The sequence below is a fragment of the Camponotus vicinus genome, unplaced genomic scaffold, assembly GCF_025532165.1.
Source record: "Camponotus vicinus isolate PSW18456_S1 unplaced genomic scaffold, iyCamVici1.0 SCAF_1, whole genome shotgun sequence".
NCBI lineage: Eukaryota > Metazoa > Arthropoda > Insecta > Hymenoptera > Formicidae > Camponotus > Camponotus vicinus.
The window spans coordinates 258,797-271,116 of NW_028141945.1; the positions used below are offsets into that span (position 1 = coordinate 258,797).

Consider the following 12,320-nt stretch of genomic DNA (forward strand, 5'->3'; position numbering starts at 1 on the left):
ACGTAAAGTAAGACAGAGAAAAACGTATACGTAAGTTGCATGTACGTTTTTCTCTGCCTTACTTTACGTCCATGACTACGACAGACGTAAGCGCTAACATTTCGTTCTCTGCCATCAGCCTAAGAACATTTCCCACACAACATTATGTCGTCTTAAAGATGTCTTAAAGACGTCATGAAATTTCTAAAGACGTCTTAAGAAGTTATCAGAATTACATCTTTATGACGTCTTTAAGACGTCTTATGTCCCGATTTAAGATATCTATCGGGCATTGTTTTAAGACGTCTCACTCAAGACGTCCCAATCAAGATATAATTAAATGTCTCACTCAGGATGTTATAAAGACGTCTCAGACATTTCAATTAAGACGACTTTTAGACGTGCGTAATTCGGTCGGTAAAATAGCTGCATTGATTTATTGATTTATTCTATAATAAATAACAAAACTCATCTTAAGTTCATTTCTTTATTATATTTTGAATATTTATACATATTTTTATGAACACTATATGCTCCTAATAAATAATTTACGATTACTTTTTAAATTATATCTTATATGATATAGAGAGGAGAATATTACAAGAGAATTATGTATTAAATAAAATACGAATTTAAATGAAGTAATAAAGAATAGAATATGAATGTAAATATATCATAATAAAGAAATACATAAAAATATACTTTAATTTCTAATAGAAATAAACTACTTTAATATTTTTCAAAATGTTTGTGATAAATAAAAAATGATTTTTACTCTATTCATTTATGTGTATAGCATATATATGCTGTGTATATACATACATACTATAATACAAGATTGAAATCTTATGATCTGTACAATCTAAATCATATTTTAGTCATTTTTATCAAGGACCTATAGCTTACTATTCTGCTGAATTTACTTCCAAAATTGAACAATTGCTAGCTCAAATCTAATTAAATTAAACTCTAGTCTAGCTAAAATGATTTAGTTTAAAAGAAAATGGATAGAATTTTTTCTTACAGGATTTCTCTGAGAGCAAAAATTGCAGATCCATAATTTTGCACGATAGTCTACTTGATATAATGGATTTAAAATAGCTCTGCATGTAAATCTTGTACATAAAACTGGATCATATTGAATTGGCGGAAGATCTACTCGTTCCTTAATTGGTTGATACAAAGTTTTCAATGGTACAACTAGTCTAGTAGCATCAATATGCGATGATGACCAAGCATTCCATTGCGCACATCGTCACAATCTTCATTTTGTTGAATAAAATCTTCATATGTCATAGTGCTGTAAAAAAATATACAAAAGATAATTAATATTTTTTTTTACAATATAGAATTTAATTTTTTACACACACACACACACACAAAATTAAATATATAAGTGAAATATGATTTAAGATATACATTTACATATATTAAAAAACATATATTAATTTCAATGTTTTCTCATTTTCAACACTAAAAATGTTATGCAGCAACATTATACAGCCCTATTGTTTTTTAAATAATATCGTATGGAATTTTCAATAATTTACCAACCTTTTTCTTCTTGTTTCTTAAATAGTTGAGGCGATCTCCCGCATGTCGTAACCATTCTTGGATGGTATTTTTAATATCGTGCATATTACTTTTTTCGTCGTCCGAAACGTATGCTGAAAAACGATTTGTTACATAATTATTAAAATATTTTGTGCTTTAATTCCAATAGTTAGAATAGGGTAGTCATGAAGTAAAGTATAGCTATAAACGTTTGCAACTTTTGGAAAGAATATAAAAATTTTGATCCGTAAAAAATTGGAAAGAGTATAAAGTGTAGAAGAATATTTGAACGAAATTTGAAGTAAGATCTTATTAATAATTCTGAAGAAAAATTTAAAGTTAAAAGTGCACGTTACATCTAAGCATATGTTAGATACTATCTCGAATACTGATGTTCGAATACATTAAAGGTGCAACTATTTTTAAACAATATTACATAAAAAGGAGAAATAAAAATATATCTTAAAGAAATAATAATTACCCATAATAACTGTGACAAAACTTGTGTCCTTAATTGCCGTTGATCCTTTTTGGCCTGTCCATGATAATTTGCGGCACAATTCATCCGATAATGTGTATTTTATAATATTCCTTGTCTTGTGAACGAAAGTGTTTCCTCCAATTTTTGCAATTTTCCTTTTCTATAACAGAATGTTACAAAAATGTTTAATAATATTTTCAATTTAAGCCGCTTGAAGAAAAAGGAAACATGAATTTAATATATTTTAAGAGCTTCTTTCAAAATTACTAAGCGACAAAAGGCAGCAAAAATTGTAATAAAATTTAAAAGAATGTTATATATTACGCTTTAAGTAAATTTAAGTAAATATTTTATACTATATATCTAAATTTGCGCACTAATAACCGCGTGTCTTTTGATTTTTATTTGCCTTTTTACCCCTTAGTAATTTATTATTATGTTGAGCCTATTATTTTCATTATTTTATTTTTCACAATTGTTTTTATTATATGAATAAATAAATAAAAAAATAAATAAATAAATATATATATATATATATATATATATATATATATATACGGGGTGTGTCAGACCACCCGTATCAGCCGAATATCTCGAAAACCGAGAACGGCTGACAAAAATGTTTCCTATAAAAGTTATAGGGTTTCAAATAATGCACAGTAATATTAGTACGACCTTGAATAGCGTTGTCAAGATCATGTGAAGGTTGTCCTTCAATTTCTTAAATGGAACCATTTATTTTTCATTGCGTTATTATTCTTGTAGCTTATCTCGAGAGCTTTCCAAAACACTATAATTAAGTTAGTTTTCATTAAGTACTTGTAGAGTTATGAGGCTTGAAATCGTTTCTTAATTTTATATAAACCGTAAAATATCTTATTTTGTACATAAAAGTATTAAGGTGAGGTAATCGTAAAATATTCATTTTTCGATTACCTCACCTTAATACTTTTATGTACAAAATAATGAGAGGAATCAATTGGTGTAAAGAAAACATAGTTATTTTTAAGAAAAAATTGTAATTGTTAATTGCAAATTACATATTTTTTTTCGAAACAACTATGTGTTTTTTTTACACCAATTATCTTATCTTAATACTTTTATGTACAAAATAATGAGAGGAATTAATTAGTGTGACACCCAGTATATTCAATATCTAGATTTTGTCTTCTACTTTTATCTCTACAAAAGAATTTTTGTTGTTGATTGAATTATAGAAATATACATTTATTTCACATTTAAAAATAGAGAGAAGAAGAAAAAAGAAATGGACGCAAAAACAGAAAAGTACTCACTAATTGTTTCCGAATCTCTCTGTCCTTTTGGAGATCCGTGTCAAATTTGAAAAATTCGTCAACTGTTGATAGCGGAAATTCCGGCAATAATTGGACTTCGTCATTATTATATATTGTATTAGCTGGTCCTGCGTTATTTATTAAATTTATTATTATCTCCAACTGTCTCGTATTCTTTTGTATGAGATTTTTAATAATTTTTTGTTCGATACGACACGCATCTGTATAAGATAAAAAAGAAAAATATTTATTTCTCTTTATAAGTATCATTAAAATTATCTGTTTAGTTATTTTACACAAGTACATACATACGAAATTAAGTACATATAACATATTGCTATTATAAGTACAATATAACGATATAATTAAGAAGGAAGAATAAAGAATAAAGTTTAATACATACCATAGCATTTTTCCAACTGATTGCCGTTGGCATTGAAAGTTGTCATGTCATCACCGTCAAGCACATTATCGGGGCTAATCATATTGTCCCCAATATCATCATCATTATTATTATCATCAGGCACATTGTCATTATTAAGCCTATTACCATCATCACGCACATTAGCATTACCGCAAGACACGTAATCACCTACTAAACTTTCGTTCAACCATTCCTCATCAGTAATGTCAACATCTGTAAATATAAAGTCTGTGAGTTCATTTTGTTAGTTATACTGTTCATCACAGTGTTATTAAATTTCATTCATTGTAAACTATTTTATATAATTTTCACTTAACGCACAACCACAATCACAATCGCACTCGATGAAAGATGAGAAGAAAGGAGCATCTCAGATAAAGTTTTCATTTATCTTATGATAGCAGTCATTTGTCATAAGTTGCTAGTGTATTCGCAATATATACTGTGTCCATTTTGTGTGCAACATTCAATTTAATTTCAAATAACTGCATTATTGCATATTTGCAATAATGCAGTTATTTGAAATTAAATTGAATGTTGCACACAAAATGGACACAGTATATATTGCGAATACACTAGCAACTTATGACAAATGACTGCTATCATAAGATAAATGAAAACTTTATCTGAGATGCTCCTTTCTTCTTTCAGTTAAAAAGAATGTCAAAAAATATATATTGATATATGAAATATGAGACCTAAAAGTATCAATAAGTTTTAAATATATCATGTGTTTTATACAAATAACAACTTACCTATAAAAACTAGTTTTATTTGGGGAATTATTGAATACTTGAAGAATTGTGATCTGCGTAAATGATACATAAATTGTGGACACAAGGAAAAATTTTCTGCCAATCTAAAGCTAGTTGGATCATCTTTTGCATATTCTCCGAATTTTTGATACTGCAATAATAAGATTTTACACCTCAAAATAGATAAAATATATATTTATGTGTAAATCTATATGTATAAATATATTAAGTTTAAGCTTTATATTAAGTGTAATTGGGCACAATTTTAATGATAGAAACTACTAACAAGTCTAATCAGAATATGATCAACCCATCTTCAAACATTTGGACCATCATCACTTTCTGCTCGAAATACAGTTAAACGTGACATAAAAACAGCTGTTGCTTCCTCAAATTCTATGCTTACATGATGCAAAGATGATGATTCATCTGCCCAACTAATAATTAAAGATATCCCTATAACATCATAAATATTTATGATATATTATTATTTATGATATTATAAATATTTATGATATACATATAATGTATAATAAAAAATATATTTACTTTCTTGCAATAGTAGTAACTCTAATTCGCCTTTGTCCATTACTATGTTAATATTGGATAATGAATTGAATACAGCCTCTTCCACTTTGCGGAATTGGGGCTGTATGTTAATTTGCAACTTCAAAGAATAATGCTGTTGTTGTAGATGGTGTCAATGAACAAAATTTCCACTGACAAGTAAGCCTACTTCTTGTAGTACTCCAACACTTGATCCTTTCTCCCACTGACATACAAAAGATCCAACTGCTCCAGGAACTTTAATTTTCTGAGATGTTTTTACTTCTAAGATTGCATTGAATGCTATTTTCAAATCACCCTTGGCATCTGTAGCAAATATTCGTTGAAAAGTTTGTTTGAATAATGAAGAATTAAATGAATCCCCCATCATCATATGACCACCAGTAGAGTTGCAATATTGTCGCCTTTCTAATAAACCAGTTTGGTGTCAAGAGCACAAAAATAAATATCTATTATAAATATCTATTATGGCCATTAGTTGCAGCACGTGATGCAAGTGTATCATAATGCTTAATTGCCTTTTTAGCCTTTTTGCTTAGCATTATCTTTTTGAATATTATGATGTGATCTGATTGGTTGTCATAAATCATCAGTTACAACTTGGCCAGGTCCTTGAGAACATGGTCCGCCAACAAATAGCATAATCCTTAAATACATTGATAGCATTATATGTAGGATTACAATGAAAAACATAACATATATACATCATATTACAACATATAAATACCTAGCATCAGTATTTGCATAACTAGCTTCTAAGAGATCCGTGGCGACTGCTAATGCCACAATTGTAGATCGCAATGAACGTTTCTCTGGCCCAACAGACCATGGATCACGTTGCAGTTCTCCTAAAAGATCTGTCGAACTGTCTCATATCACACTTATGTACTGGTTACAAAAAGCGATTAGCAGCTGGCAATAGTTACGCACCAGGTCCTCTTGGTTGATTTGGATTTTGTCCAGGAATTAGTCTACCTATACCTATCAAAATGTAATGTGAATAAAATGCAATAAAGTAATCATGAAGAACAATGACTAATATAGTAAATATAACTTGGGACTTATTCTATTCGTACCTAACATATCTTGAACTTGTTTTGGTTGAAGATCCTTTGTGCTTCTAATTCATGAACTTGAATCATTTTGCCAAATGTGATAAGACCAATAAGAGCATTGAGTGAAAGCATAGACAATGACATTTGTAATGAATCTTTAAGTGCCTCTAATTCTTCATCATCCAGACATATGTATCCGCAAAAAGTAAAAATATTGATGGCAAACATTGGGCACGCTAAATAATACATATAAATACATACAATTGGACTGAGATACAATAATATTTAAAGTAATATATAAGTAACATATATATATATATATATATATATATATATATATATATATATATATATATACAGGGTGACCCATTTTAACTTAGGCAGCCAAATAACTCGAAAAATAAGCAAGATAGAGAAAAATGTTTTAGACAAAAGTTGTATGGTTTCGAGGGGGCCATAAGATGGTATCATTGGTTTGACCTTGAAGAGTCATTTGAAGGTCACGTGAAGGTCACTTCAATTTTTTTAAATGGAATACCCTATATATTTTTGTGCATTCTTGTAGCTTATTTCGAGAGCTTTCCAAAACACTATAATTAAGTACCTTTCCGTTAAGTACTTTTTGAGTTATGATGCTTGAAATAATTTCTTAATTTTACATAAACCGTAAAATATCTTGTAAAATATTCATTTTTCGATTATCTTACCTTAATACTTTTATGTACAAAATAATGAGAGGAATCAATTGGTGTAAAGAAAACACATAGTTGTTTTTAAGAAAAAATATGGAATTGTTAATTGCAAATTACATATTTTTTCTTCGAAACAACTATGTGTTTTCTTTACACCAATTGATTCCTCTCATTATTTTGTACATAAAACTATTAAAGTAAGGTAATCGAAAAATGAATATTTTACAAGATATTTTACGGTTTATGTAAAATTAAGAAATTATTTCAAGCCTCATAACTCAAAAAGTACTTAACGAAAATGTACTTAATTATAGTGTTTTGGAAAGCTCTCGAGATGAGCTACAAGAATGTACAAAAATATATAGGATGTTCCATTTAAAAAAATTGAAGTGACCTTCACGTGACCTTCAAATGACTCTTCAGGGTCAAACCAATGATACCATCTTATGGCCCCCTCGAAACCATACAACTTTTGTCTAAAACATTTTTCTCTATCTTGCTTATTTTTCGAGTTATTTGGCTGCCTAAGTTAAAATGGGTCACCCTGTATATATCATAAATTTATATATAATAAAAACTATAATAAATCATGTAATGTCAATAAATGATAATAAAAAAAATGTTCGAAAAGAATCAAATCTTAAAAAATGTAAAATCAAAAATATTTGTTTCATAAAATATTTGTTTTCATAATATAACTATTCAACATATATAACACTATTATTCAAATAAATGCATACATTTTGATCATTTAAATATATTTCCCTTTTGTTTCTTATTTCGAAGAATTTCCTCATAAATTCTTTTTGCAAAGTTTTTTTCTCATAATTATTAATATAACTCACAATATGTGTATTATAATGTAACTTAAAAAAAATAATATATAATGATAACACAAATTTAGAATTTATTGAAATATAAAAATACCTTTACAATATTTTTATGAATACTATATGCTCCTAATAAATAATTTGATTTTTTAAATTATCTTATATGATATAGACAGAAAATTACAAGAGAATTATGCATTAAATAAAATACGAATTTAAATGAAGTATAAAGAATAATAAAGAATATGAATGTAAATACATCGTAATAAAGAAACACATTAAAATATACTTTAATTTCTAATAGAAATAAACTACTTTAATATTTTTCAAAATGTTTCTTGTGATAAATAAAAAATGATTTTTGTTCTATTCATTTATAATATCTTATTACTTACCACGATAGTCTACTTGATATAATGGATTTAAAATAGCTCTGCATGTAGATCTTGTACATAAAACTGGATCATATTGAATTGGTGGAAGATCTACTTGTTCCTTAATTGGTTGATACAAAGTTTTCAATAGTACAACTAGTCTAGTAGTATCAATACGCGATGATGGCCAAGCATTCCATTTATGGAACGCACACCGTCACAATCTTGTTGAATAAAATTTTGTTGAATAAAATCTTCATATGTTGTCATAATGCTGCAAAAAAAATATACAAAAGATAATTAATATATTTTTTTACAATATAGAGTTTAATTTTTTTACACATACATACATATACATATATATATATAACGTAGCATAAAGTTGTAAGCGAAATGAACCAAATCCATTTCCTATTATGGCCATGTTCCAAAATTCACTGCCAGCGCTGAAAATATATAATATACGTAATGTGAACTAAAGATTTTCAGCGCTGGCAGTGAATTTTGGAACACGCCCTAAGCCCATTCTACAATGGCAATAACAAGGACGTAGGAGTAAAGAATAAACTGTTTCTAATGAAGTAAAGACAAGAAGTAACGAAATAGAAATTCTCATTAGTACTCTAAGGTAATAGTAGTACAAAATGAGAATTGTCTATTTCATTACTTCTTCTTCTTTACTCCACTAAAAACGATTTAATCTCTACTCCTACAGTCTTGTTACTGCCATTGTAGAATGGGCTCTATGTATGTTCTACGGCGGACGCGCAATAAGAATTAAGAACGCAGAATTCTTCCGTGACTGCGTATGCGAGACCACCGTAGAACGCACGAAATCTATAGGAAATGGATTTGGTTATTTCGCTTACATCTTACAACCTTATGCTATGGCCATTGCAGACCCGGCTTTAAATATCATTAATTCTTACCTGTGCAAAGCACTGCTCAACTTTGGTAAATGGAATAATTTATTTTCCAACTCGATCCCGTCTAATGCCTGGCTGGCCTGGCACCGCGGCCATCTTAAAAATGGCGTCTTAAAGTAAATGTTCTTAGGCTGATGGCAGAGAACGAAATGTTAGCGCTTACGTCTGTCGTAGTCATGGACGTAAAGTAAAAACATCAGAAAGACGTCTATTGGTCAGGTCTTAAAGACGTCATAAGAAAGGCATGTTTAAGACGTTTAAAAAAATACGTCTTAAATTGAATGTCTTACAGACGTTAGAAAGACGTCTATTGGTCAGGTCTTAAAGGCGTCATAAGAAAGGCATGTTTAAGACGTTTAAAAAAATACGTCTTAAATTGAATGTCTTAAAAACATCAGAAAGACGTCAATTGGTCAAGTCTTAAAGGCGTCATAAGAAAGGCATCTTTAAGACGTTTAAAAAAATACGTCTTAAATTGAATGTCTTAAAAACATCAGAAAAACGTCAATTGGACAAGTCTTAAAGGCGTCATAGGCCGGTATTCATAGTCCGATCTTATATTTGAGATCGTCTTAAGTTCGATCTTAAGACGCTTTCTAGATTCATAATTAAAAAAAAAGGCGGGATTTGAGCAAACTCTTAAGACGTATCTTGTTTAAGATGATCTTATTTGGAAACGTCTTAATATGATTCATAAAACCCATTAAGCATAGAATTAAGATTATCTTATTAATCATGAATTCATAGTCATTAAAGAACTTCTTATTTCACGCACACACTGACAAATAAGACGATCTTCGCCAAGACATGTGCGAGGACGTCTTATTGGAACAGTTATCTGCGTACGCTTGTAACGTTTATAGATAAATAAAATTAATAATTCTATAATAGTGATTAGACCACTTGAAACTAGAAGAAAGGGAAAAAGTTTAATTCTGTAAGTGAAAAATAGAGATAGTCTGACCTGCATTTTCTTGTTCTTTCTGTTTTACATCGTTTTTTTTTACATTCTAACCTAAAATATTTACCCACACAATAGTGTGAAATAACGACGATAAGCTAGACATATTCAAAACAAACAAATCCACACAATTTTTCGTAACATTTCATAATTTACTTTACAGAATTGCTTGATTATACATATTATTTTTAAACAATGGATTTAGAAGATCCAAGAAATTTGGAACTACATGATTTCAACTTGAATGACGACGAAGAAGTAGAAGATATAATGATGCGTGCTCCTAAGCGATATTTCCGTGATTACCAAAATCCTTTTGAATTTTACAATGACAAAGAATTTAAAAGAAGATTTCGGTTTTCCAAAAACTCAGTAATGTTTGGCATTTTACCATTAATAGAGGAAGGACTTGCCAGAATAAATAATCGAGGCTTGCCAATATCTCCTATCATACAATTATTAATATGTTTAAGATTTTATTCGACAGCTAGTTTTCAGGTATATAAATTACACACACATTTGTGTATGTGTGTGTGTGTGTGTGTGTAATATAATACACATTAAATTATTAAATAAAATTTAATATTTTTACAGCTTGTTATAGGTGATATAATAACAATATCGCAACCAACAATTTCACGAATTGTATTTAGAGTGTCTATTTTATTGGCCAGCTATATTAATCGATATATAAAAATGCCATCATCAGAAGAATCATTTGGTGAGAATAAACGATTATTTAAAGAACTTGGACGTGGTAATGGAGGTATAGGCTTTCCTAGTATTGATGGTGCAATAGATTGCACACATATTCGTTTAACGCATACAAGGCTCCAAAATATTGATGAAATTTATAGAAATAGAAAAGGTTATTTTTCTTTGAATGTTCAGGTATGTATATACATATATACATATTTATTGTTTGAATAATTAAAGAAAATATTGCAAAAAAGCAATATATATAAAACAAAAACTCATTCTTAACTCATTTTTTCTCCTTGTAGGCTATTGTCGGGCCACGCACTGAAATTTTAGATATTGTTCCAGAATGGCCAGGTAGTCAGCACGATAGTCGAATCTTTCAAAATTCTCGCATATTTATGCGATATAAGCAAGACCAATTAGATGGGATGCTTGTTGGAGATGCTGGATATCCCGCATTGCCTTTTTTACTTACGCCAATTAATAATCCTACGACAGATGAAGAAATAAGGTTACATATGTATTTTATAACTATAATTTAAAAATGTCTATATAATAGTAACATATAAATATTATTGCATATTAATATGCAAATATATTACATAAATACCTTGCAAAGTATTAATTTCTATATTTGTAGAAGATTTATTAATTTTGTCTCCTATATTCGTAGAAGATTCACCATTTTCGTCTTCTATAATTATAGGAAAATCATCAAGATTTAACGTTTCTATATTATCAGTAGATATGGCATCAAATGCAGCTCTACGCTTATCTGAAATGTGTAGGAAAAAAATTTGTTTATGGTAGACAAAGTTGAAAAAATAGAATTATATTTTTAATATCTTCTGTGCTAATTTAAAAGATTACTTTCATACATACTATTAATTTCTGTCTCAGTCATGTTGGATGAAAAGGCAGCTGGAGCAGTCTTCATGAGGTCAGGCACAATATTAAGAATATCAGGGTCGATAGTTGCTCCTGTCTCTTCTGGTCCTCCACCAGTTGCCATACGGAATTGTCTCTCTTTTGTCAATGCTTCTCTTTGGCTTTGTTTTAGATTTGTCCATAATTTTTTCAATTGTTGGACTGTTCTCTATTAAAATATTTTACATTATTATATGTCGATGCACTATTATCGTAATTCTTACCTCTTCACAAATTAAAGTTGACCGATTGTATTTATTAGAAATTTCACTCCAGGCACATTCTTTGTCTTTCAATGTTGCACCGTCACTTTTCTTTATTTCTACTATATGTTTATATTCTTCTAGGATTTGCAGAAACACTTTTTTCTCCATGTTTGTATAGTGTTTACTTTTACTTTTAGGTGCTTTTTCTTTACATGACATTCTGTAAACAAAATAATATTTTAATTACAAAAAACTTAAAATATATAATTTTTATGTAAATAGACCTTTTACTTACATTGCTAAAATAAGAATGTTCTTCTCTGTTTAAAAAAGTTATGCACACAATTTTCTCTTTTGATTAAAATTATGATTCAATTTGCATATGATTAGAGGTTATGAATATCTTTTAATCATATAAACTAGATAGCATAACACTTCCTAAAATTGAATTCCAAATGCAATGTTTTAATTGGTGAATCCAACGGAAATATTACGGAAACACCCGATTTATAAATAAGCATTGCCTTAAGTACATCTTTATAAAGGCGATCGTATATCACATAAGAATTACTTAAATAAAAATTTCTCAATT

At 28.8% G+C, this 12,320-nt stretch overlaps 1 protein-coding gene across 6 annotated transcripts; it reads right to left on the reverse strand.

The window, feature by feature from the left end:
• Positions 1-452: 452 nt before the first annotated feature.
• Positions 453-9,069, reverse strand: LOC145968632 (uncharacterized). Of its 6 annotated transcripts, none has more exons than XM_083094292.1 (12): positions 8,936-9,069; positions 8,028-8,280; positions 6,132-6,346; positions 5,783-6,036; positions 5,038-5,701; positions 4,895-4,925; positions 4,489-4,639; positions 3,713-3,946; positions 3,310-3,530; positions 2,015-2,174; positions 1,534-1,646; positions 453-1,279 (listed from the first exon to the last, which is right to left on the reverse strand). In XM_083094292.1, exons 7-12 carry the CDS (start codon positions 4,556-4,558, stop codon positions 1,265-1,267), a joined length of 813 nt encoding a protein of 270 aa, XP_082950418.1. In that variant the 5' UTR covers positions 4,559-4,639; positions 4,895-4,925; positions 5,038-5,701; positions 5,783-6,036; positions 6,132-6,346; positions 8,028-8,280; positions 8,936-9,069; the 3' UTR covers positions 453-1,264. The 6 variants fall into 6 exon arrangements, with proteins under 6 accessions (XP_082950418.1, XP_082950407.1, XP_082950381.1 ...); XM_083094281.1 differs by having other exon boundaries at positions 4,775-4,925; XM_083094255.1 differs by having other exon boundaries at positions 4,895-4,944.
• Positions 9,070-12,320: the final 3,251 nt, after the last annotated feature.

Excerpts from the sequence above, each read along its gene's own strand:
- LOC145968632 (XM_083094255.1), bottom strand. The coding sequence starts at position 5,077 with ATGGACAAAGGCGAATTAGAGTTACTACTATTGCAAGAAA. Across the intron at positions 3,531-3,712 it reads TCAGTTGGAAAAATGCTATG|ATGCGTGTCGTATCGAACAA; the intron begins GTATGTATTAAA and ends TATCTTATACAG. Across the intron at positions 1,647-2,014 it reads TTTTGTCACAGTTATTATGG|CATACGTTTCGGACGACGAA; the intron begins GTAATTATTATT and ends ATCGTTTTTCAG.